The 27,312-nt window shown below is 45.9% G+C and overlaps 2 protein-coding genes across 3 annotated transcripts in view; one reads left to right on the forward strand and one right to left on the reverse strand.

Annotated features, from left to right (window-relative positions):
* Positions 1 to 18,993, reverse strand: part of GNA13 (G protein subunit alpha 13) — a 29,589-nt gene extending 10,596 nt beyond the window's left edge. The window contains exons 1-2 of the mRNA XM_030232652.2: positions 18,639 to 18,993; positions 16,109 to 16,335 (exon numbers count right to left, since the gene is read on the reverse strand). Coding sequence (XP_030088512.1) covers positions 16,109 to 16,335; positions 18,639 to 18,921 — 510 coding nt within the window. The 5' untranslated portion in view covers positions 18,922 to 18,993. The remainder of the gene's footprint in view (positions 1 to 16,108; positions 16,336 to 18,638) is intronic.
* Positions 18,994 to 25,858: 6,865 nt separating this feature from the next.
* Positions 25,859 to 27,312, forward strand: part of RGS9 (regulator of G protein signaling 9) — a 28,816-nt gene continuing 27,362 nt past the window's right edge. For both annotated transcript variants that reach the window (XM_009094316.4, XM_018918878.3), the window contains exon 1: positions 25,859 to 25,985. In XM_009094316.4, the coding sequence (XP_009092564.2) occupies positions 25,923 to 25,985 (63 nt within the window). In that variant the 5' untranslated portion in view covers positions 25,859 to 25,922. The remainder of the gene's footprint in view (positions 25,986 to 27,312) is intronic.

Raw genomic sequence — 27,312 nt, forward strand, 5'->3', positions numbered from 1 at the left:
CTTTTCCATCATCTGTTCTAGCCTCAATCCTCTAAGGAAGGTATGCAGGGAAGAGCTTTCGTATTTCAGAGAAAATAAACAACTCAGTTGCATGAATCCATCAAGCTTCCCAAGAAGGAGTAACAAGATCAGAATTCAGGCTTTCCAAGTGCTAAAGCCACTGTCTGTAGCTGAATACTAAGGCAAAATAAAATTTAAGGTCAGATTTAATTTCTTTTTTAGGTGCCAATAGGAGCTGGCAACCTTCCCTTCCCCACAGGGCTGGCTACATACCAATGAGGCAGATTTCAGACTCAGTAATTGCAGGTATTTACTCTGGAATACCTGGGCCTCAGAGGCTGAACTTGTGTGTGTGTGTGCATACAAACATGCATTTTAATCTCAGACAGCTTTTTATACAACTTACAGCAATACCTACTCCCTAAAGAAGCATTAACTCTGCCGTTAATGTGGAAGTTACTACCTCTCCTTTAAATCCCAGGGCTCGCAGCTACTGCAATGCACAGAGCACTTGGAGCAGACGTGCAAACCACAGCCTGGAAAGGTCACAAAACATCCCCACAGGCAGCTTTCCAAAAGAGGGGATTTCCTGAAATCACAAATGCAAAATGCACAAGCCTGCAGTGACAGCAACAGAGCCACCCATCCAACAGCAAAGTCATTCAGGGAGCACTGAGATGCCAGCTCCACTTCTGGGCTGTCACCTATCAGTCAATGGCACACAAACATCAAGGTGGCCAGGCTGAAACTGAAGAGACTGAACTATTAAATCCATCAGGTCCAACAACACAGCTCATTAAGCTGAGACATTCCAGCTTCCCTCCTCCACACCGTGGGCTCAGCTGCTTGGGCTCTCCCCTCATAAAAATCTGTTCAGACAGCAAGTGCTGTGGACATGACTCAGCTCTGTAACCAAGGATAGAAGTTGTTCATTCACTGTTTTTTACCAATCTGCATTCCAATTAAAAATCGAGAACAGTTTCAAACTCATCATCTCTTCTCCCATCCCACTGCAGCCACCCCACACAGCCACAACCCAGGGGCCTGACCAGTGGTAATTTTCCGTCTGCCCTGGACATGTTGCTATCAGCAGGCTGAGCTCTGCTAACTACAGACACTCCTGAACAGCAAAGTACCTCACTGAACAGATCTTTATCAGAATGCACTACTGGAGAACCAGAGAGTTTTGACCCATTTACACGGGCTTCAAAGAGGCAGCATTACAAAGCAGACAAGCTTCAATCCCTTCCCAAAGTGTGTAGCTCTTTATTTTATCCAATAATGAAGAGAAACACATTGAAAAACTCAGCACACAAAAACTGAGGAAAGCTTTAATGCCACCTATTTTTAAAAATCAGTTAGAAAAGGACCCATTCACATCCCTGTACAACAACAGCCCCAAAGACAGCTTCTGTGTTAGGCTGCTTCTTCCTGGTAGACAGAGAACCAGATCCCACTCAGTAAATCCATGACAGTGACCATATTTAAATAGCTGTACACAACAGCTGTCACCTAAAATTTCCTTTCTGACAAACTGTAAACTCTCTGGTTTACCCAAGATGACTAGAAAAAAGAAACTGGGTTTCCCCACTCTGTGCCACTAATGCCAGTGTGGCTCACCATGTCCAGCCCTGCCACGAGGCTGCTCAGCAATCAATCTGTGGTGCCACACCACAAAGGAGCCACACCAACGGCAAAATCTAGACAGAAATGAGAAACTGAAGGATCTGCCCCCATTAAAACCCCCACAGTTCTCCATTACACTCCTGATGTCTTCACACCCACGTTCTGTGAGTACATAGGACGGAAATTTAAAGATTAGCTAAAAATACAGAGATGTTCCCAGGACAGGAAGGACCTTGACCTGTTGGAGGGAGTCCAGAGGAGGCACCAAGTTGATTACAGAGATGGAGCACCTCTCCTACGAGGAAAGGCTGAGAGAATTGAGAATGTGCAGTCTGGAAAAGGGAAAACTTTGGGGTCACCTGACTGTGGCCTTCAGTACCCGAATGAAGCATACAGGAAAGATGGAAAAACTATTTACAAGGGTCTGGAGTGAGAGGACAAGGGGGAATGGCTTCACACTGACAGACAGAAGGCTTAGACTGGTTATTAGGAAGAAATTCTTTGCTTTGAGGATTCTGTGGCACTGGCACAAGTTGCCCAGAGCTGTGGATGCTGCATCCCTGGGAATGCTCAAGGCCAGGTTGGACAGGGCTTGGAGCAAGCTGGGATAGTGGCAGGTGTCCCTGCACACCATTCTATGGTTCTGTGTGACAGAGCAGTCCCAGGTGAACCTTCTTTTTCAAATGCAGATGAACCATCTGAAGTCATTTGAACAGTTGAGCAGTTTGGAAATGCAAATCTCTGAAGGCTGCAGTGACCCTGCAGGAACCAACCATGCCATGGAGCCCAAGTCATCCCCTGCCCACTTCAACACAGCCCAAAGATGCCAATACAAGGACAAAACCCAGCACAGGCTTGGGCACACATCTCAAATGAATACTGAGGTACTGCAATAAGCAAACTTCTTGAGCACACCCCAATACAGCAGAATGAACAACCCACACATCAGCTCCAAAGACCTTCTGGAGTTACAGGAGGGTGCTCTGGCTGTTTTAAACTTCATTACTTTATATCAGGGTATTGGATTTTAAAGCAGTCCCTTCTCAATGTTTGAGAAAGATGGCCTTTTTTGTTCAGATGGAATATACACGTCTCAGCTGTGGCCCTTCAGCCTCCTCCTGATTCAGAAATGCATGTAAGCCACAGGAAGTTGACTGTTAAGTAACTTTATTCATAACTGTCAACTATTCCATTTTCAGAAAGGTTTGAGTCAAACCAGCCTGTCTCCTGCAGCCCTGTGATCCTTCCTGAGAGAGCCAAGCCACTTCATCATGAATGTACAAGAAAACACTGAAATCTTGCTCCTATCAAGGTGACTGACACAACAGCTTCCCCTATAACTTTGCATTAAACTACTTGTTAAATGAAATATCTCCAGTTCAATAATTCATTCTTTTTACTAAGACATTTTACAAATTCATTCTTTTCCCAAAGCAGAGGTGGTCATTTAGTTGCAGGCCAACACCTGCTGGTGTGGTCACCTGCAGTAAACCAGAGCAAGGATCTTTTCTAAGCAAAACACAGCACAAAGATCACTGTCTGGTTACTGCCTAAAGCAAAGTAACCACAAAAATATTTTTGGGGAGGGAAGAAAAAAAAAAAACCTACATGAAATACACGCTAGATGAACACATCTTTTAAACCCAGGAAGCACCAATTTATTTGGTTTCCATGAAAACAATGTCAGCAATCTAAATATGATTTGCTGAAACCTTAGCATAGCCAAATGGCTTTTTAGCTCTTCAAGGGGATCAGGGACACTGCATTTTTTCCATTAGCAATTGCTTAAAAAAGAAAAAAGAGATAGAGAAAAAGCATCAAATAAAGATTTAGTCATCACAAGGTTTAAAGAAAGAAACAATTTATCAAACCATCTAGGTTTGGCTGCAAGTTCAGTGGAACATACTGAACTGACAAGGCTTATTAAGTGTCTGAAATAATAAATGTGATACTTTAAGAAAATAGGAGATATAACTTAGTAGCTCTATATTAGAACTCTAAGAACCACCAAACATTTTCTCTTCCTGACCTTACTTGAATTTCTTGAAAAAAAGAAACAAATATTTCCTATTTTATTTAATTAAAAACCCACAAAAACACTAGAAACAAAAACACCACCAAAAATAAGCTTTTTTACAAGCCTAGTTTAGAATAAGAACAGGTAATTGCAGTGTTTTTAGGCTGGTGTGTACATGCCTAAATATGCAAACCAAACCATCCATAACTCTGGAGAATCAGCCTGAAGGAAGATGATGGAGACATAGGCAGAGTCTGAAAATTCTGCATTTTACAGCACCCCAGTAATGCTTATAGCACACACTTCATTATGTACAGGGGCTTAATCCAGCAAAATCCATTTCTGAGGATTTTGGCAAAGGAAAGAATCTTTAGCAACCTTTTTTCCTTGCCACCCCACCCTAAGCTGATTTAAAAGAAGACTGAGTACAAATCTATAGTGCTGCCACTGAAGGTTTAGCAGATGTCTTCTGAAATGACAGTAATAAACAGAGGGGTAATGAATGGAGAAACGTTTCAATCAAATCAATCAATGCAGATTCCCAGAGGAAGGGAGATTACAGGGCACAACCTCCTCCACCCAAACAGGGAACATGCACAGCGTTACACAAAGGAGGGAGATGATCCAGATGATATATTTATGCCATGAATGCACATCCTAATTACATTAATGAGCTCAAATCCACAACTGTCTGGATTGTTAGAGCAGCAGGTTTAACTAAGTCTCATGTCACGACATTCAACTGGTTTGGTCTCTTTTGCTGGTCTCACACTTGGAGGCAAAGAAACAATTTTGGTTCCTGCACAGCTTTAAGGTTTCTACAATTTCTCTTTCCAGTCACTTCTCCCAGTGCTTTTGGAAGAGGATTTCTCTTTTAAAGATGCCCCAGCCAATAGACTAGGATAAAACTTCCCCACATTCATACCTATAACCTGTTTACTCAAGGAACTAAACTTTAAAAATATGATTTCCCTGTTTTACAGCAGCAATCCAGCAACTTGATTGGCCTCTCCTAAAGTGAAGGGAAGCAACTGATTTCTGAATTGCCACTCCATGCTCTAATACTTGATTTAACACACTCTTCAAGCAGTATTAGCAGCATTCTGGAAGTTTACAATAAGCATATACAATAACTAATTTTTAATAATGGTGCTGAAGGCATTTGGGGGAAAAAGCCCAGGTAAGCAGTAGTATATTTCCTTCCCAAATTGAAGATTGGGGTCAAAATATTTGAGTGTGAACTAACACAAGACACATTTCCCTGTGAGAGGTTTCCTTCTCTAAGTGTTAATTATGGCCAAAGCACAGCAGTCCTCATTTATGCCCAAATGAGCATTACTGTGGCCATGTGCAGAGCAGCCAAGTGTTCCATGTGAAATTAATCCCAAACTCTCCAAAACCAAAGAGCAAACTGCTGGAACATGGCACTGCTGCCTGTGGAAGCATGAATGGAGCAGCCTTACAAGGGCTGTGTCAGGATCTGCTAGTACAGGCTGGGGTCACGTTGGTTCATTAACTGATCTCAGAGTGCAAAAACGGAAACTGATTTTTGTGTATGTGTGAGTTTGGACTGTCTGGGGAGGAAGGGACAACTTGAAGTAACTAAGCAGAACCTCCCAGGCAGATTTTGCCTCTTCACCCACCCAGGGAAGCACAGCGGCAGACGGTCTCTTAGAGGCTGAAGCACAGACAGTGTGTGTCAAGACCAGACATCTCACATCTCCCAGCTTCTCTCTCCAGCTCAACTTTGAATAGTCACTTAAACCTGATCTGCCCGTTTCCAGAGATAAAATTCAGCACATTGGGATTAATTCCTGTTTCTGTGCAAGAACGGAGAGTTCAGACACAGTTGCTGATACAGAGTACAAAATAATGCTGCTCCTCATCAATCCACATCACAAATGCGTCACAGCTCAGCCCAGCTCTCAGAGCTCAGACCCATTTCCCCTTTTCAGCACTCGCTGCATGCAGCTCGAGCTGTGTTTGCCTTTTTTCAGAGCCATCAGAACTGCGTCACGCAGGGCAGAAGTGAAACCTGCCTTCAGTTTGGTCCCACAAACTCAGTATCTGTCCTAAAAAAGGAAAGGTTCAAGTCCTGACTCACAGAAGCCATCTTTTGTAAAACCTTTTGGTGGCAGAACAGAATCTGTGTTTGCAACAGCTGGATCACTTTGGCTGGAGGGTGCTCAACTCCAAAAGCACCATGAGAGGAGTCAGCCCAAGTTTATTTCATGAGTGACATTTTTATCTTGCATAACGGCATTAACAAAGAAAGGTGAAGGGGTTTAAGTAGGGGTTTAACCCAATAATATCCCTTTAATCTATTATCCCCTATTTAGTGTAATCCAATTAATCCATAATTCTCAAAATGTGGATAACAAATAGAGGGAGACAGAGCATGCCAACCTGAGGGCCTGCACTGTGACACCCTGGCAGCACCTGCAAGCTGGGGACATCTGCCATACCCTGAGAGTGACAGAAGGATGCCACCAAGCCAGACTGGAATTAAATACTCCAAACAAGGCTCCAGCATCAGCTGCTGCTCCTTCTTGCACCCAGTTCAGCAGAGCTCTCCCTTCAAAGTGCCAGACACACAACTCACACAGATTGTCTCCCATCAGTAGAGCATTTACACAGTTTCATATATACCATGCCACTCCAATTAAATTAATTAAAACATGATTGAACTGTAAAAAGTTAATCTGCATACCAGTATACCACAGAGCAAACTGTTCCAGTTTTCAATTATTTTCCTAAGAGGGAAGAAATCCATTTCAGTTTTCTTAGTTAGGTATCCCTCCCCTCTCCTGGTGGAATTTAATTGCTGAATTCTTAATTGCTCAAAAATATGCAAAGTCACTACAGCTTTTAGGTAGGAAACAGCATTCCACTGAAGCCTACAAAACTACAATTTCTCCACACCAGGCATTCTGCTATTGTATTCCTAATTCTGAAAGACTGCTTGGAAACCGGGATGTGACATAGTCTAGAGACAGCTGAGACTTCTTCCAACAATTAAAAACCATCAGAGCCCAAAGCATCAATCCTGGAGTGAAGAAATTCTTCCCTGTGAGGTCCTGGCAGAGGCTGTCCAGAGAAGCTGTGGCTGGCTCAGCCCTGGAATGTCCAAGGCCAGGATGGACAGAGCTTGGAGCACCCTGGGATAGTGGAAGGTTGGGAGAGGAACAAGATGAGCTTTACGGTTCCTCCATCCCAAAGCATTCTGTGATTCCCTGATTTTCTTTAGGATCACCATGCCTTCAAATAGGAAGCAAACCCAAGGTTGTTGCAGCCCCTTCTGGAGATCACAGCCAGGTTGAGGAACACATGAACTGGCACATGGGACAACCACAGACCTAGAGCACCCAACCAAAAGGCTGCTGTTTGCCAGAACCTGAACAGAAATGAATCCATGAAAGCAAAGATCAGGTGAACTTTGTTTCTTCAAAGGTCTTTTTACTCCCTCACTAAGTATTTACAATCCAAACTCTTCTTCCACAAAGTTTACTTTAGGGAAGACACCAATACCTTGCAGAAGATTTTCACATTTCATTGATGAAACCAATCCTCCAAGCCTCAGAACACACAGCCCCAGAAACCCTATGAAAACATGCACTGACCAAGGAGAAACTGCCACCTCCCAGTTACTATTTACACTCTGGGCAGCATCTCTATAAACCTCAGATGTTTTGCACACAAAACAGACTGGAACCAGACTGTAAACATTTGCTCTTCTTTCAGAGCACTGACCCACTGGCTCCATGACTTCATGTGTTTGTAACTCCAACTGCATTTAATCTAACGCTGGAGCAGTGGTGAGTCTGCAAATCTGCCATCCATCATTTAGAGCTTTACTTGCTTCCAAGTTGTACAAGACCAGCAAAGGCTCCCAAAAGCATGACAAATATTTGGCATGTGGAAATGGATCAGCACTAAAACTGGCCATACTGAACTTGAAGATGCTTGAAAAGTCCATTATTGCATAAACTCTGCACTAAATCACAACATTTCCAAATCAGAGCCCTGAACTGGATCCCAATGCATTTATTTCTCTAGGATTCAGTTTTAAAGTACATTTGGTTCCTATTTCAGCCTCATGAGAAATCCAGATGACCAAATGCTTTTTAGTTCCTTCCTCTGTCTCAATTAGAAGAATCCATTTCAATTAAGTTCTGCTCTTTCTGTTTGCAGCCAGTGATGCACTCATAAACCAGCTCTTATTCCAGGCTGACAAGATCCTGTGATAATTTACTGGGTCTAGTGAAAGATCTACCTGTATCATTAGCTGAATATTGGTGTTTTTAAATACTAACAGTTGTGTCTAAAAGAGCTCAAAGTAACAGTGAAGTACACAAGACTGCCTAAACAGCAGCAAGAGGCATTTCATGTCACCTGTAAAATTTCATACTATGAACTAGAAAGAAACAGAAATCAATTATTAGAGCAACTATATAACTTTGCTACTGAAACCAATTAAGAGTCCCAGTACCCCTTACTTGTAAAATTTCAGTAATCACCCTCCATTACTTTTTTTTCCCCCCACAATTTTGTGTAGATATTTTGAAATACAAATGGCACCAGTGCACTGTTTCCACCCCTGGAAATTCTGCATCCTCTTGATTAGGTCACCAGTGGGTGATAAAATATTATCATGTGCCCAAAGAGAGAAGTGCTCCCAGGCTGGCTGCAGAGATCCCAGCATATTGCCTAAAATCATTTCCCCAGCATCTTTAAACAAAGTAAAAAGAAACAGAAACTCATGGGTATTAAATATTCCTGTACCCTCGAGCCATGAAAAGAATTTGAGATCTTTTCAGTTCCTTGGTTAGGTCTCTGAAGAGGAGAATGATATTTCATTTGTTAACTGAGGAGACTCTGAAGGAAAAGAAATTTAAGGCAGAAAAAAAATTTAATTACTATGATGGAGAGGTGTGCAACATGGTACAGTGACCTGAGTGCTGTAAAAGGCAGCTCACTCCCTATCACTGCTCAGAAATTTTCTTTTCTGAAGCAGCTGTTGTCAGTTACTGTGATGATAATTCAGGCTGTTTTCTGTATTCAAAATTCTTCAACTTTTCCTGCTCTATTACCTGTAGTTTCTTGTTAATGCAGACATGCAAGTTAAAAAGATACAGGAAGTAATTTAGGACTTTTTTAGCTGCTGATGTACTCTTAAACATTTTCTTTATCATTATTTAAATTCAACTCATCAGGCAACTCTGGGATAAAATATAAGTGTTAGTCTCTGGGATTATTCAGATTTTTATTTCAATAAAACACATTTTATTTATAGTTTAAGGCTGCCAAGTTAACTAATTTCACGTTCTATGACTCATTTATTCACCTTTAAGATATAAATAAAGGCTTCATATTCCAGAGTAATACAAGATACCACTTGATATCAGGCAGCTCCATCAGCACGGTGAGTATACAGCTTGTTATTCTGTTAAAGGGCAGGTTCTGCACCCTCAAACTTCTCAACTGAATTTGGTAATTCAGATCCTTAGCAAAGGAAAGTGCCAGCAGACACAATGCTGGCACAGAGATTATCTTGCTTTCCCACAACTACAGTTATTCTCTTGCTTTTCTGACGCAGTGAGTGAGGTCAGCTGCACTTGGTTTTCTCACATTTTCTTAAGCAACTTCCTCAGCCACCACAAGCTGAAGTTTACTACAACTTTGCTAGTTCTCTTAAGAGGTGCAGCCTGAACCCAAAAAATATCAAAAGATATCACCATGAACTGAAATCTGGGACAATAAAGAGCCAAAACAGTCACCCAGTACAACCTAGGTGAGAGCAGACTTCACCAGCCTCTAAGGCTGAAGCCTTGTCACAGTAAACTCAAATTAGGGAACAGCAGCACAAATCAACACTGCCTCTGGCATGGCAGCTCAGTCCTGAAGGATTCCATATTTACACATGAAAAGATCTCTCTCTGCTCCTTGCCTCAGGTGCAGAACACAGGCATGGAAGATGACACTGCATTTATCCCACATGGATTTGCTGACAGCCACGAGCCCAGGGACTGTGCAGGGTTTGTGTTCAGGAAAGCATTTCTGCATGGACCCAGAACGGGTGCAGCCCCTGCTGTGTAAATTCCAAAGGTTGTAATGAGACAGCTCTGCAGGTACCAACATGCAACACCTTGCAGGTGAGTAGAGAGCACGGAAATGAGCTTGCAATAAATGTCTGCACCAAGGGCTCAATTTACACTGCACAGCAGAAGCAGCAAAAGCTCCTTTAACACATTTGCAAAGATTCCAAACAACCTGCTGAGAAGAGGTTCACACGCTCAAGATGTGAATATTCATATTCAGAAGGGCACTTGTATTTTATATTTATTTAACCACGGCTTGGTTACAGAATTCCCTTCTTTTGCAAGAAGTAGGTCACCTTCTAGTCTTCTGCAACAAAATGTTTAGGAAACTAAGGCACATGACTATCAACAGGACACAGCTTGTTGGAGATGGCACATGTATAACAACACATCCCTCTGCTCCCACACTGCATTGTACAAGTGTGCATTTAAAAGCAGAGGTTTCCCATAAACAGATCACAGAACCCCGGAATGGTTTGGGTTGGAATGGCCCTTAAAGATCCCCCTGTTCCAACCTGCTGCCATGGTCCTGCTTCCACTAGACCACGTTAGTCAGTATCTGGATTGTGTATTTGAATTAGGAATTGCATCCTCAGAGATTGCACTGAAACCATGCAGAAAACATAGGATTGCACGAGCCAAGTGTAGCACATAGGACTCCACAGGCATTCCTGCTTGGAAGACAACTCATCCTGCTTCAGTCTGGCACAACATGTCTACATCAAGACAGCTCCTGCTGAAAGACCTCTCACGTCCAGAACGACATTTGTGCTTAATAGCAACAAAAAATAAAAAAAAAATTAAAAAAAGAAATATAGCAACATTCTGGAAAAAAAAATATGGCAAAGAGGTTCTCCATTAAAACCAGACCAGCACCAACTGGCAATAAAGACCAGTCCACTCTCCAAACACTTCAATACTTTGCTGCTAATAAAAAAAGGCATGAAAGGAAGAGTGGTGGAAAGGGAGACGGCAGTCCCAGAAACAGCATTTCAGCTCTGAGGCTGAAACAGAAATCCTAATCCCAATGTGGAAAAGGATAAAAAATGGCACTTTGTGTTAAGTTAGTATAATTCACCTGAAGATCTCTCAGCTTGAGTGAAATATTACAGTCAATCCCCACCACCAAAGCACTGGCATACTCTGAAGGGTTTTTGGTCACAAATCTGGAGAAAGGACACTCAACCCTCTACTGCTGGACTCTAAGAGTTAATCCCTATAAGGAGTCTTACTAATACCAACTCAAAACCAGCATTATCTTGTCATTGGGGCTGGAAAAACAGCAAATCTTCAAAAAATCCAAGTCTCTTTGGAGGATATGAACAGCTCATTTTAAAGTAGAAATTTGTATAACACTTTTCTTTCCATAGTTATAGCAACAATCATTGATAAATCCTTTTCACCTGAAGACCATGAGATGGCAAGCAGCCTTTTCCAAGGGCTTTAAGGAGTCACGCTCACTGTACAGGCCATCCTGTGATCTGATGTTTGGCAGAGTACTGCTTAGAGAAAGGGGAAAAAACTGTTCATACTTCAACATATATAAAGCACCAGCCTTTTGGGTTTCCAAACAGAAATTGAAGCAACAGTCAGTGTAATTGCAACACCACATTTCAATAAACTCTGTATTATGTGATTAAGTGCCCAAATAGTCAATGTTTAGAGAAATGCTGGATCTCATGTCTGTAGTGAAGATTCTCCTGTAGGTCTCAGAAACCTCCTCCCAACAGTTTATGCACTCATGTCCCAACAGAAGCAACTCCTGCATCCTTCAAGCAGGGTGGGAGCACTGAATACCCAATCCCAGATCCAAGGGGAGACCCAAGGGGAAAGCCATGCCTGCTTCCTAAGTAGGGATGTGGGGAGGTTAAAGAGATGAACACTGGGAGAAAACATTGCAGAAGCTGCTGAAAGGCTTCTGAAAGCCACTGTCAAACACAACGTAGATGCTTCCATGAATGACAGGTAAGACACCTTTTCCAGGCTCCACACTTGTGACTTCAGAGGGACTTGGTGCACTGACCTCACAGCTGTCCCATAAGATGGGAATCCACCCTCCAAATGGGGAAAACCTCAACATCTGGCAACTTAGCCTGGCTTCATACACAACTGTCCTCTGCTGGATCAGGCTCTATGATCAGGCACATTTCAGGATGTGTTGAAAGAACAATAAACTTACCTAATATTCTGCAGTGTCCATCTGAGGACTCATCCTTTCAAGAGAGTTTAAATTATTTTCTTGTGTGTACAACAGCCCCACTAATATTCAGACAGAACCCTGAAAAGCCCAAGGACAATAAGACAAAATACAATACAATCTCCCAGTAAACTGACCAATACTTGCCAAAAATACTTGTCTGAATAAGAAAAATGCTACACAGAAGCTGCTGCAAAGCTATCAGTGTAACTTCAAGCAGAACACACCTTTTCCTCTCTTCTATAATCTGATCTAGCACTTACAGACACAAGTGCTAGATCAGATTATGTCACAATGTCACAGAAAAAGTTCTGATCCAGAGGTGAGTGCATATCCTATAATCCTTATTGTATCACCTGTGCCTGCAGTTCTATGCAAATATGGACAAAAATAAAGTGTCATCTCACATCTCTGCAGCTTTCTGGCTTTAAAATACCCAACAACATTCACTTAAACTGCAAGTAGGGCAATAAGTATCTGTTTGAAGATCAACAATTGCTGGTGGCAAAGATCAAAACCCACCCAAAAGTTATCTTCAACAAGAACAAACCCTGAACACATTCAAAGCTTATCAAGCATCTGAGCAACTCGGCTCTCATCACACTCTTCCATTCTCAGAGAACAATGAGACTCCTGGAGAATACTTCAAAATGCTTCTCTCTTAACAGCTCTCACAGCAAGTTCAACAAATGACTGACATGAGAGGGAAGCACAAGGCTACTCTTACTCACAAGGGCCCTGCTCAGTGTTCTTCCACAGCACCAAAGGCTGCTCAGCTGCCAGTGTCCTGGAGCAAAGCTCCAGGAGAACAGCAAACCTTTACAGCCACACCGAACAGCTCAGCAGCACACACAGAACAGCTAGGAAATGCCCAGGTAAGCCAGCTTGCACACTGCAGAACTGACAGAATGGCTGTGTTTATCCAAGCCACTTCAGATTTTTTAACCGGAAACCAAGCACTGAGGGGAAACGTGAAATGTTAATGAAGTGTCAGGTGTTGGGCTGATTCAGACTAAATCTGTAACTCAACTGTGAGAGGTCAGAAGAGAAACAAGCCCGGTGGGTGGAGGAGAGGAAGCCTGAGGATGACCAGAATCTCCAGTGTGAGTTACAGAACTGCCTCAGCTACAGAGCCAGGCCAGTCTGCAGCTACCTGCGCTAGCGGAACAAGCACCTGAATGAGTCTGGTTTGTAATAAAATGTGAGGGATTATAACATCAACCACCTGGGAAGCACTGAAGTGGCACATATTGCACCAAGCTGTAATTAGCTCTTTCCAGTTTTAAAGCACTACACAAGCATGACCTAATGAATTTTCATAAATGCTGCTGCTAGTGGCCAGAAGGCCCCTATTTTTATACCAAGGAAAATAAATCATATTGGCTTTCCCATGACCACTTGAGTTAACAAAATGAGGAAGGACACTCCAGTGAACTAGACATGGAAATGCTGATTCCTAATTCCATTAAAATACAACCAAGTTCTTTTTTTTTTTTTTTTTTTTTGCTGCTATAAAAAGATCTCATTGTTTCCTTAGGCTCACAACATCATCAGTAAAAGATCCTGGAGAAAAACAAAAAAGCAAGAGCAGCTTAACAAGCCCTCACAAACATACATATATATTGAAGTTTCAACTTCAACATAAATTCTTGCAGAAACTTCAATTTCAAACCCTTTTCTCTGTACTTCCTACCTGCCCAAGCTACAAATGGCTTCTACACTACACATTCTTGCTGCTTTTCCTCCACAATTTACATGTAAATTTTGACATTTTTCACTCCTTACCCATCACTGCTCCATTTTCCATTTGCTCACCTCTACCTCTGTCCCAGAGTGTCCTATTGCCATGGCAAACACTTTCCTACTGTTTTTGCCTGTGCTCTCTTAGCATAAGCCATGTTTTTCAGTCCAGTGAAAAGTTAAACTCACTCAACAGTCGGAAAAGTAGTTAGAGCAGATACAGCCCAATAATGCTCCTCTACCACATCATCCCCAGAGCTTTACACTACTTTTGTGTCACTTTTCCCTCTACTGCTGCTAACTCTCATCATATTTTTTTGCCACAAGCAGCTAAACTGGAAGCAGAACAGTATTTTCCTCTTTTTCTCCATTCTACAGTGTTAAAATTTTTAGTCTGGAGCCTTCACTTCAAGAGTCAGTACTTGACACGCCTGAACTGTCTGTGTCTCTCCCAACTTCCCCCTGCTCTATCTCCTGACAGGGACATGCCTGTCACTCCCTCCTTAACCATTTGTGTCCCCCTCTCCTGTCACAGCACAGGAACTCTCTGAGCACTCTCCTGCAAAGCCTGGAGCAGGTACAGCAAGAATCCACACTGCTCCATGAGATTCCCTCTGCTCTGCTGCCCACATGGAGCTCTGGCAGAAGTTAAGCTGAAGCTTACTGGGGTAAAACTGAGACTTCATGCTTGGCCAGCACAGATCACAGTGCCTGCACTCAACACAATGACATCATTCATCTGCCTTTTTTTCTTTCTTTCATGTTTATAACTTGGCATAAATATGTCCAGCTGAGACTTTGAAAGGATTTAGGAAATAAAGTAATATAAGAATAAATAAAGCGGTTACCTTGCTTTCAGAAATTATTAGGACTACTATTAAGATCACCTAAAAAATATTCCTGAGTTTTACCTAAAGCACAACATGATAAATATATATATTTGCAGATAATTACACAGATTTAAGGGTTTACAAAAGAAAGCAACAGCTTTCTTTCTGTAAGGTTCAGAAGAACAAATTCTTCACTACCCTCTTCACAAGCCACTCAAAGTGAAACTCTGCACATGTTGCAGTTATGGAAAGAACCCACTTCCCAGGGCCCCAAGATGACAGAACAGTAATTGCTCCCTTCCCTTTGCTACACAGCCTCAAGTCACTAAACATGTTTAATGGGAGACAAAACTGTCCTATTGAACAGATTTTAAGCAGATCCCTCCAGCACAGCAACTGCACCAGCAGAAATCACATCTGCACCAGAATCTGACCACAGAAGAGCAATTACTCTTTTATGATCACTTGAAGGTGAAACTCAAGGAGCAACAGGTCTCCTTAGGAACTCATTTACAGAGCTCAGCCCAGGGCTGGGCAGGTGATAGGCCACTGCAGCACCTGCCCATTCTGCAATCTCCAGAAGACATTCCATGATCAGGGCAATACATATTTATAGAATATTTACACAACCTCTTTAAGTCAGGCTATGATTACACAATCATTCATAATAGCTCAACAGGAGACATCATGAGCTATTGTTTGGATTCACACTAAGAGAAAGGTTATTTTTAAGACATAAAAACACAAAGCCACTTATGTTTGAGAGACCTACAAGAACAGATTTAATCTATTTTAAGGTTCTCAACCCCCACCCCCAGAAAACCCTATGTCAAATTTAATCAAAATTTTTCATTTCTTTTTGCAGCATTTGCATGGGAATGGAGCAAAAGGAGTTCAGCTGTCACAGACAGTTCGAGCTGCTGCTCAAGAATCAAGAGGTTTCTTTTTCCTTTCCAACCCCACTAGTGTACTCCATCTCTACCCCACTAAAATAAAATTGTGTATTCCATTATATTTCCATTCCATTTAGTTACAGTGAAGCTGAGAACTTCAATGTAACAAAAATCTCATTACATGAGTATTAACACAGACATTCAAAATTAAACAGGAAGTATACAGAGGGAATGTTTGCTAGATTGCTCAAACTGGAATAGGGAAGGGAGTGGTTTCTAAATTCTTCTCATTAACCCATGCATATCTTTTCTTTAAAAATCACACCACTATTAAGGCTGTCTCTTTTTGACAAACCATTTTTTTTTGCTTGGTTTGGTTTTTTAAGTTGATGCACCAGCTAATAAAAGGGTGGTAATAATCATATGGTAAAAATACCGTGTGGGTACCAGCTTTGTAACAAAACTTAAAAGCCCTCAATACCTCAGCTTTCCCACATATGAAATGAGGATGATTACATCAGAATCTCTTTTATTATTATTAAAAAAAGGGGGGGAAGTAGCTAAATGCAGCTGTGTGCAACACCACAGAGTAACAGCCAACCACTCAAAAAGGCGTACGGAAGCGGCTGGGTCGGCGTTTCACAGAGAAGCAAGGCAGGAACAAAATCACACACGGGCACTTAAAGACACTGAAAGGCAAATCTTACCAGCTGGAACTCCCTGCGCCTGTCGTAGGCGTGCTGGATGCCACTGTCTGCCCACAGGGCTCGGATGGCAGGCAGGTAGTCCAAAAACACGCCGGTCTCCACCATGCCCTGCACCACGGTGACCGCGCGCGTGTCGAAAGCCATCACCTTGTCACCGTTGCTCTGGTTGGCAGGATCCCCCCAAGGGATGTGCAGCTTCTCTCTGGCATCCACGAGGACTCGCACACCTGCAATGACAAGGAAGGGCACCGTGAGCAGTTTCTCAGCATCTCCTGTTTCACCAGCCCACGGATCTGCACAGAGGAACAATGCACCTACTCTGCACAAAGCTCAATAGGAACATCCACCCAATAGGGAACCAGGAAGTGTCCAAAAAACTGACCCAAACCATTACACTGACAGGTAATAGCAAACCCCAGATTTGCTATCTCAAGAACATCACTACCATCAACAGGATTATCCCCACAGTGCAAATTCAATTCCTGAAAAAGTGTTCCTTTTAATTACCAACTTTATCCAACCTGTGCTACAAAACTCTTTCATTTGGCTTGAGTAAAAAGTACACTTAAAACTTTTATTTAAAAATATGTTAAAACACTTCATTTCTTGCTTTAAGGATCTCTAGGTTTTGTGTTCTTATCAGCTTGGTATCCAGTTATATCAAATTATACAAAGAATCTCTATCACTGTCAGTATTTCTATGATTGCCTTTAATATTTTCAGAGAGACTAAAACATGTACTAAAATAATTTCACTCACTTAAAGTATGTTTCTATAGCCTAAGTACAAAGGAATTATATCACCTAAAGGCTTTCCTGCACTTCTGTGGCTGTTTTGGTAAATATTCTCTAGAAGAAAAAGAGTATTTTAAACTTCTTTCTAAAGTCCTTCTGAAGGATATAAACCTACTGTGCTTATATTAAAAAGGTAAATGCAGATAAATGATTTCTAGTACTAAATTTACTGATGAAAAAACAGAAAATTCCAGAAATAATAAGCAACTATAAAGGCATGGGAAGAGATATAAGGAAATTAAGATGTGGCAACAAATGACTGTTCAGTAACACACTCATTCAGTGCCAAGGTGTCTTGTCAAGGTTCACTCCCTTTCCATGGTTTTTCTCTCTGTCATAGGCAGGTATCTGTCAAAGGCAGTATCTGTCAAATCCATCTGTGACAGCATGAAAACAGCCTCCCAGACAGCTGTGCAGTTCCTACGTGTATACCTTCACAGATTACCAAGTAGCTTTGACAATAAACTTTAACCTGGTTGAGATACATGCAAACTTTAACCTGGTAGAGATACATGTGTGATTTCTACTGCCTTCTACTGCTATCAATAGTTTTTCCAGTCTTGATTCATCAGCAGGTTTGTAAAACAACTCTCCTTGAGAATTGCTGGATTTTCAGGGACTGAGTCTGGCAACACTTTGCTGTTTTGAGAAACCACATTAAGATTTTGTCCAACTATTACACAGTCCAAACTGAAAATCCAAGGAGCAATTTAGATAAGAGAGAAAATGAGTGAGGATGACCAATGAAGTCAGGATGACAGCAGTGAAATCAAGCGTCCACTACTCCCCTAAACCATGTGTGGAGGTTTTGGCAAAGCATCTATGAGAGAGGCTCTGCCTGCGGGTTGCAGTTAATTGATGTGTCAGCCGAGTTTCCAACACAACGGCAGCGATTCTTCCACTGCAGCGAAATGCTGAAAGCACAGGGCTGGGCTCCTCCTCACGCACTTCCAGGTGCATCTTCCCCCCATCCATTACCGCTCATTACTGTACTCGCATTACCAGGAAATCACAGAATCAGGGAATCAATTAGATTGGAAAAAACCTCTGAGATCATTCAGTTCAACCATTCAACCTATGACCGAATACCACCTTGTCAACCGGACTTGCCATTAAGTGCCACGTCCATTCTTAAACACCTCCAGCGACAGTGACTCCACCACCTCCCTGGGCAGCCCATTCTCGTTCTGAAGTGAAGAAATTCTTCCTAATGTCCAGCATAAAGCTTCTCTGGTGCAGCTTAACACTGTCCCCTCATGCTATCTCGGGTTCCCTGGGAGCAGAGCCCGACCCCCACCTGGCTACAACGTCCTTTCAATGGTTGTAGAGAGCGATAAGATCACCCCTGAGCGTCCTGTTCTTTAGGCTGAGCCCCCCCAGCTGCCCCTTGTGCTCCAGCCCCTTCCCCAGCTCTGCTGCCCTTCTCTGGCCTCGCTCCAGCGCAGCACCCAAAGGCAGAGCCCGGCACCTCCCGGGCTCAAACCGCTGCTCCCGGGGCCGGGCGCCGGAGCCGCCCCGCGGGCCGCACCCGGGCGGCGCGGTGACAACCCCGCGGGCGCGGAGGGGCTGCGCGCCGGCCCCGGGGGAAGGATAAGGCGCCGGGACAGCGCGGGAGGAGGCGGCGGCGGCCCCGCGGCTCCCCCGGCCCGCGGGACCCGCCCGAGCCACCTCTCCCCGCCCCGGCCCGGCCGGGCCCGGCGCTCGCAGGGCGGCCCGTGCCCGCCGCCCTCACCCACCCTTGATCACGTTGCTGTAGATGGTGGCGCGGAACTCCTCGCGGGCCGCGCGGTCCCAGTCCTGCCCGTGGATGATCCGCATCTGCTTGAGGAAGGTGGACTTGCCGCTCTCGCCCGCGCCCAGCAGCAGGATCTTGACGAGGCGCTTCACGTAGGTCTTTTCGCGGTTGAGGCACTTGTCGATCTCCTTGGACTTGCGCTGCTGCTCGGCCTCGCCGCTGGTGAGGAGGCAGCCGGGGAAGCAGCCGGACAGCGCGGAGCGGGACGGCAGGAAATCCGCCATCTTAGCGAGCGCTGCCAGCGAGGGGAGCGCCCGCCCGCCGCCCAGCGCCGCGCGCGTCCCGCACCGCGCCTGCGCGCCCCGCCACGCCCGGCGCGTGACGAGCGCGTGCCCCGCCCACAGCGCGGGCTCCGCCCCCTCCCCGGCCCCTCACAGGAAATGGCGGGAGCGGAGGGCGGCGGGTCAGCGGCCGGGAGCTCCGGGAGCCGCCAGGCCCGCCCCCCCCCTCCCCCCCGGCCCTGCACAGCCCACCCCGGCTGTCCCCCAGGTGCCTCACAGCCTTGTCCGAACCCTCCTTGGTCTCTGGCAGGCAGCGTGCTTTTTAACCAGACTGCCAATTTACTTGTGGTATTCTGCTTTTCCTCAAGAAATCCCCTGAGTCGCTTTGAACTTGAGCTTGAAATTGCGATTTTTCAGCACCGTTCCTGGAGGAGATCCAGGCTGTACCTTTCTGGAGTATTTCTGAATCCTTTCTGTACTACCTCCTGGCTGCTCACGAGGAAACACAGTGAAAGAACATTCAGGAACAGTGTAATGGAGTTAAAGATTTATAGATGCATATGATCATAATTTTAAAGTGCTTTGTAATGGGAAATAAAGTTAAGGTGAAGAATGACTTCATGAAGTCATAAAGGTTTGGAAGAGATCTTTAAGACCAAGTCCAACCATCCACCCAGCATCCATAAAACCACATCACCCACACCAGGTCCAGATGTTTCTTGAACACCTTCAGGGATGGTGACTCCACCACCTTCCTGGGCAGCCCCTTCCAATGCCAGACCACCCTAACAGTCATTTTATTTTTTTTCCCTAATCTAATCTGAAGCTCCCATGTCTCATCTTGAGGCCATGTCCACCAGCCTTCTCACTGCAGACAGGCAGAAGAGACTAAATCATAGAAACACAGAATCAATTAGGATGGAAAAGATCTCTTCAGAGATCATACAGCCCAATCTGTGACTAATCACCTCTTTGTCAACTGGACCATGGCTCCAATTGCCATATCCAGTCTTTCCTTGAGAACCTCCAGGGTGTCTCCACCACATCTCTGGGCAGTCCATTGCAATGTCTAATTACCCTTTCTAGGAAGAAATTTTCCATAATATCCAACCCCAACCACCCCTGGAGCAGCTTCAGGTTGTTCCCTTGTGTCCTGTCCCTTGTTCCCTGGAGCAGAGCCTGATCCCCAGATGGCTGTACCCTCCTCTCAGGGGTTACAGAGTGGGGAGGTCCCCCCTGAACCTTCTTTTCTCCAGGCTGAGCCCCCAGAGTTCCCTCAGCAGCTCCTGGTGCTCCAGCCCCTTCATTTCTCCATTTCTTTCATGCTCCAGCCCTTCAATCTTCTTCCTGAACTGAGGGGCCCAGAACTGGACACAGGAACTGACACAGCCACTCCTATTCCTGTCCCTGTCCCTGGTTTCTCATGGGTATGTTTAGGAGAGAAGACTGAGATGAGATCTCATTAATGCATATCAATATCTCCTAGGTGAGTGCTAAGATGATGGTCCCAGACTCTTCAGTGGTACCCAGTGACAGGATGAGGAGCAATGGCCATAAACTAAAACACGAGAAGTTCCACCTCAACATGAGGAAGGACTTCTTTCCATGGAGGGGGCAGATCCTTGGAATAGCTGCCCAGGGAGATTGTGGAGTTTCCCTCTCAGGAGATGTTCCAAACACACCTGGACCTGTTCCTGGATGACCCTGTCCAGGCAGGGGGGTCGGGCTGGATGATTTTAGGAGGTCCCTTTGAATTTTAACAAATCTGGATTCCATGGAAAGGAGCCTCAGGCTCAGCCGGCCCCGTGGCTGCAGGGAAGCTGCCGGGCAGGCGGCCCGGGGAGGTCAGCCCTGGGTCAGGGGGGCAGGATGGTGCTTGCCAGCTAAGCAGGTTTTGTTCTCGCTGCAGAAAGAGAGTCGTTTTGTTAAAACACTTGGAAAAATCGGCACGTCCTTCCTCTCTGCCTGGCTGAGAAGAGCTCCCCGGTTCTGCAGCCCTGCAGCCTGGGGCCGACCTGTCCCGAGGCACAGCGAGCAAAAGAGAGTGGGACTCTTTATGTGACACTGAGTTAAAGGAGCAAAGACTTATTTTCAATGGTAACTGCATGTGAGGGGTAGAACAGCTCATGGGCTGAGGGACCTGCAAGGACTGAAAACCCTAAGGACTGAAAATCCCACACTTCATTCAACCCAGCCCTAAGCACAGCTGTTCTTTTAGTCATTTGTTTAATAAATTAACTTTAACTACCATCAGTTACACCACCGTAGTGCAAAGATTGCATTAAACATTGTCTCTCCTTGCATCTCCTACTCTTTGATATCTAGTGAGTTATCACCTCAATTTTTTTTTGCTTCTTTCCCCAACATTAACCATAACTTAGAAAGGAAGAAATAAATGTGAAAATTGTGAACTGAGTTTAGAACAAGGAAATGTCACTTGGCATCAACTGGAAGGACCTTCAAAATCTGAAATGGGTATCAGTGTTCCGAAATGGGCATCTGTGTTCTCACCTTAGGTTGGTCCCACACAGAGATAAACTGCATGGGAATGATTTCACAGGACCTTACCAGAAAAAAAACCAAAACCATTTCTCATCGGAGAACAGGATGTGGTATAAAATTAATACAAGGAGCACATCCTGGTGCTCTTGGTACAGATGTGGAAGCCAGTCATTCCTGAGCTCTGGTCTCAGTTTTAAAATGAAGTTTCAAGATATTTGACTCAACCCTCATCTCACCTCCCTAGCTGCAGAGAACTCCTGAGTTTGGGTCAGTTAAATGCTGGGGAGTCCTTGACCTCCCCGTGTCTCTCCTCTTCCCTGGGGAGCTCTCCAAAGCTCATTCCCATGTGCTGGCCCAGCAGCCTGGCTCGCTCTCAGCGTGCTGCCCTGTGCAGGGGCTGTTCCTGCCCTGTGCAGGGGCTGTTCCTGCCCTTCATGTCGGTGTTCCCTGGAGAGGGCTCAGCACCACCCAGCTCAGCTGTGAGGCCAGCTGCATCCTCCCACCCCACAGCCAGGCTTCATCTCTAAGGCAGGGTGCATAAGGTCCTTCTCAGCTTGGCTTTTTTCCTTCCTCTTTGCCACTGCTTTCCTTAGCTTTCCTGGAAAGCCCAGGAATGGCAGGAAACAAATGCTGCCCGTTTGTACTCAGCTCTTCCCATGAGGCTGCTAAGGAAACTTCTCATTTTGAGTGCTTGTGCCCCACCAGGCAGGACAATGGACTCTGGAGATATTCCTTTAACCATTGCCTTGCTGGCAGAGCTGAGCTTAAGTCACACCTCTCTCTATGCCACATTTCACACTTTTTTTCTTTTTTTTTTTTTTTTTTTTGGCAAACTGCTTTGAAATCTTCCTGGAAGGAACTGCGTGCTAAAACCGAGCCCCCACTTGCTTCACTTACTGTTACCCCTTCCTTCCCCTCAGGGCGTCCCCAGCTTCCTCACATAGAAAGGTGGCTTACTCATCACATGCCTTTTGTGTTGGATGATTCAACTTTCTGATGTGTGAAAAAGGGGCAACCACGTAGGAAATGTGACCTTTTAAAGACAAGGGGGGATTCCCTCGGCAGTGCTTTCCACAAGAGCAACTCTGGACAATTGAGAGCGGGTCTGTTGAGAGCAATCACAGCTTGTGGGGCTGCACAAAGAGACCAGAGGGATAAAAGCTTTCAGCAGACTTTTCCCCAGCCTGGACACGCTCTGTGTGAGAGGCTGGCAGGGATCTGTGTGCTCTGGAGAGCCCATGGACACTCAGCGTTGCCCTGTGATGTGATGTGATGTGATGTGATGTGATGTGATGTGATGTGATGTGATGTGATGACCACAAGTGTATTTCCACTATAGCCTCATTCACTCTCTGTGTGGGGTAGAACACCCATGGAAACTTGCAGCTATATAAATACCACTGCATTTACCATCCAAAACAGGAGGTTAAGGTGACTCCCCAGGGAATGTCTTTCTGCATTATCTGGGGGCAGAAAGGCCAGGGTGAAGGTGGGGGGTCAGGAATCTGGAGGGAACCTGCATGGCTGTTGCTGGTGCTCTCCACCACTCTTCCTGCTGTTCAATTCCCTTGTTTTCTTGACCAAAAAATTCACTGGCCTAAGTAAAGGATCACAGCCAGCCAGGCTGTGTCAAGGACTGGAGAAGTCTTTGCTTTCCACAAGTGTGGGTTCCGTGATTAGAGGCGCCTCCAGGAGTGTCTGCCCTAGACAAGCCTCTATAATCTGATTTAAATGCCTCGTGCTTCATGTGGCAGATCTGCCCAAGAGCATTAACTGCTGGGGTGGTTCACCTGGGCACAGGTGAAATCTCAGTTCATGTGTGTTTGGTGCTGTGGGTCACTCACAGATGTTAATAAAGTTGAATTTACCTTGGACATCTTGTGGAAATTACACAAAGTAGCTTTATAATAGAGGAATATCCATAAGCTTCATCATAGCTTGTCAGAGAAGACTAGAAATAGAAAAAACCCACACCTGACCTGTGAGGGGGTGTTTGGGGGATCGGAAGGATTTAAAATTATCAGAATCTTTGGAGCTCAGCAAGGCTGAAGAGCTCACACCTCAGTGTGAGCTTCTCAAGGCTATTTTTCCAGGATCTCCTGCAAGACCATTTTATTTTTGAACTCACTTGAAGACCCGGATTTCAAATGTGTCTCTTATATTCCTCAGTGGAACTGGTAAAGTCAGCATTTGGGATGAAATGACCATTTTTATTCCTTTAAGTTTGTGGGACATTGGAAGTTGTTGGTAGTTGATCCTTTACTTAGGCCAGTGTTAGCACCACACCTGGAGTATTTCTAAGTCCTTTTACCACCACTTGGGTACGAGACCAAGTTTGGTTTTAAACTGCAAATGGTTTAGAGGAGTCATTGTAGACTATGACAAATTTTCCTACTTTGCCTATCAAACAAGAAAATGAGCTACATCTTTTTATGTGCTCCTTACTGTGATATTATCTCCCAAAGAATTCCTTGCATGTACTCCTGCCACTGTCGGTCTCTCTACAAGATGGAAGCACTCTAGTTCACTAGCATCATCAAAATGCCTGCATGCCTTTGCTGTCCTTTCTCTTGCTTCTTAACTCCCCTGTGAACTCCCTTTCTCCTCCCATTTGCCTCCAGGACCATCTGTGCTACTGAGTTTGTCACCCTTGGCCTTTCAGAGGGGCACCAGGATCTGAGCTTGGTTTGGCAGAACAAAACAGCACTTCAGACCCTGAATTATGAGACACTGCAAACATGAGGAACTCCTCTCCTGCTCCTTTTGGCCATCAGCTGATGCCTTGAAGCATGGGGCAGGATAACTTGGGTACCAGTGTGGAATGACAGGTTGCTCATCATCTGCATGGAGCAGTGTCTGATCAGCAGCTGCTGTGACTTACAGGGGAATTCCACATGGGAAGGGCTGAGCAGACACAGGGGAAAGGCTTTCCAAAGCACTGGCTTGTCTGGGTGCTATGAAAGAGCAGAGCTAAAGATAAAACACTTCCACAGAACAGCAAAGCAATTGGGAAAGCAGCCTGTGCCTTCAGGGCATTACTGTTCATGGGAAAAGCTCTGCTCCAGCTCAGAGCCAGCCTGCTCCCTTCAAGTGTGAGAACCACAGATCCTAAATCCTGAGCAGTCACAAACACCCTGGTGGGGAAGGCATCGCCCTGAGAAACAGCTGCACACGTGTGGGGTGTGAGTGCTCCCCGTGTGACATGGCAACACGGATGTGAAGTGTGTGAGGCACACATGGCTGGGGGTACAAATGTGCCTGTGCAATCTGTTCCTGTACAGTGTTGGGTGGGATCAGCTCATGGAGAGAGAGGCGTGAGTGCCCACTCAGGATGTGTACAGGTGGCACTCTGGGCACACACAGGTGTGAGCACACACTCCTGTGTGGGTGTTCTCTGGGGTGTGCAGGAGGTACTCACGTAAAGGGTAGTGCTTTTTGGCTGGCAAGAATTCCTGGGAAGGCATCATCTGAGCCCTAGTGCAATCAGGTTCTGTGTGAGTGAGGACTCAGCCTCTCCTCCTGCCCAGCTGTGCTGGCAGCTGAGCTGAGGGCAGCAGAGGAAACTCTGGCACTTTCTGGAGGAACCAGACAAAATCTTGCTGGAGCTCTTGGTTTCCAGCACTGCCAGTTGGGTACTGTTCCCCCCCACCCTATGGTATGAAACAGTTCCCCTGTGAGGAAGAGCTCTATCCACATAGTCTTCCTCTGGTCACTCTTCATCACAATTTCCCTGTGTGAAGAAGCCACCAACTCCTCAAACCGCTCATCTGGCTCCTGCATCCACAGCTGAGCTGTCTGAGGCTGGTGGCATTCAAGGGGCATGTGCCCAAAGCACTGCTCAACCCTCACACACACACAACTCTCAGCCACAGCTCCTTGGCCTTAGCTTCTTTAACGTGACTTCACAGATTCCAGAATGATCTTATGCCTTTATTTTCTCCATCACTTCAGCACATGCTTCCCCCACAAGCCTGACCCCTGGAGCCAGCTGGGGTCTACAGGGATCTGCAACAGGTCATGACCCAAAACTCTGGGGGATGGGGCTGTCATTCCTTGGACCCTCCACGCCCTGGGGAGCTGTGGCCCAGCAGGATGCTGTGACCACGGATCACCCCTGCCCTGGGCACCACATCACCCTTCATGGACATCAGCCTCCATCCCTTTCTGTGCCTGCTCCAAACCCAGACCCAAGAACCTGGCTGTTCCATTCCGTTCCCGTTCCCATTCCAATTCCATTCCATTCCATTCCATTCCATTCCATTCCATTCCATTCCATTCCATTCCATTCCATTCCATTCCATTCCAGCCCCTCCGCGCCCTCCCACGAGCGCCCCCAAGCGGTCGCCCCCGCCTTCATGCAAATGAGGGCGGGACGGCGGGTGCTGATTGGCTGCGGCGCGCGGCGGTGGCGCCGCCCCCGGCGGGTGGCGGTGTCCGCAGCCAGGTGCGCCGGGCCGGGGCCGCTCCGCGCTCCGCTCCGCACGGCCACCGCCACCGCCAACATGACCGTCACACGGCTCGACCAGGGACAGCGCTACCGCCCGCGGATGGCCTTCCTCAAAAAGGTGAGGGCTCAGCGGCGCTGGGGCCGCTCCGGGCGGGGCGATGCGATGCCCAGGGCAGCGCTGGCGGTGCTTGGGGTGATGCCCGGTCACAGCATCTTGCTCGGCCACCGCTCCCCGGGCACCTCTGGGCAGGTGGGGGCCGAGGGAGGACAGCCCCTCCCCGGGAGGTTGGAGCCGTGACCTGTTGCAGAGCGCCCTGGATCCCAGCTGGCTCGGGGGACAGCCTGGAGGGGCAGCGTGTGCTGAAGTGATGGAGAAAATAGGACTCTAATGTTATTTATCTTTTGTAGCTTATCTCAGCTGATAGGTTGCCCTGACACGTTTTCTCCCTTTTCCATTGTTTTTTTTTAAAGTCCCTCAAAGCCGCGTCCGTTCTTAGGGCAAAGCCCATCATCTGCAGTGCCAGGCCACTCAGTGTAGATCTGCTCCAGTCGGTCCAGTGTGTGTTCCCAGTGCTTTCAGCTGATGTCTACATTCGGAGGGTGTATTACCGCCTGTTCTCTGCCTCCTTCCAGTTTCTCAGACATGAGTGTATTTGTGGCCAGAAGCAGTAGAAGGAGTGGGATGATGCATGCCCACGTTTTTTGGGTGTAATGTGTAATTTTGTGCAGCATTTGGTGGGCTTTTCCTGTAGCATTCATTCAAAGCATGGCCAGTTGTAGTGTAGCTGGCATGGCAGATTTTAAAAAGCAGTGTGTTAAGCTAGCTTTTCTCCCACCCACCTCTCCTGAGTGTGGCTTATCCTGCTGGATGGAATTAACTGAATTTCCAGTGACAAGTACAGCCAGCAAGTTGCTGTTTGAATTGTAGTTAGCTTTCCTCAACGCCCACAACCTAAGGAGGATTCCAGGGGTAAAGGGAGGAGAATTTGGGGATATTCAATGCCGAGGGCCTGGCAGCACTTACTACACCAGAGGAAGAGGGTATTTTCCCTGGTGCTGTGTCTTGCAGGGTAAATTTGGCTGGGGAGCCCTGCCAAGGGAAATACTCCAGGCCAGATTCTGTACTGAGTAATACTCGGTGGAGTTGTGCGCGGGGGTGCAGAGGAGGAGAAGCTGTGCTTTGAGAAAACAACTGCCTGCAGCTGTGCTTCAGCTGCTCCGTGGGAGTGCAGCAGGCTCTGCACAGCACTCCCAGTTCCTCAGGTGGGAAGATCAGTCAAAACACAGCGAATGCTGTTACAGAGTGTGCACCACTCACACTAGGAGCAGCCAGGGGGGCTGAGCACTTGCAGTGCTTTGCAAGTCCAGGACCTGTTAGCAGCAGGAAGGGAAGCTCCTGGTGGTCAGTGAAAGCCCTTGGCTTTCAGCTCCACTTCCATCCCTGC

Source organism: Serinus canaria, chromosome 18 (assembly GCF_022539315.1).
Source record: "Serinus canaria isolate serCan28SL12 chromosome 18, serCan2020, whole genome shotgun sequence".
Classification (NCBI taxonomy): Eukaryota; Metazoa; Chordata; class Aves; order Passeriformes; family Fringillidae; genus Serinus; species Serinus canaria.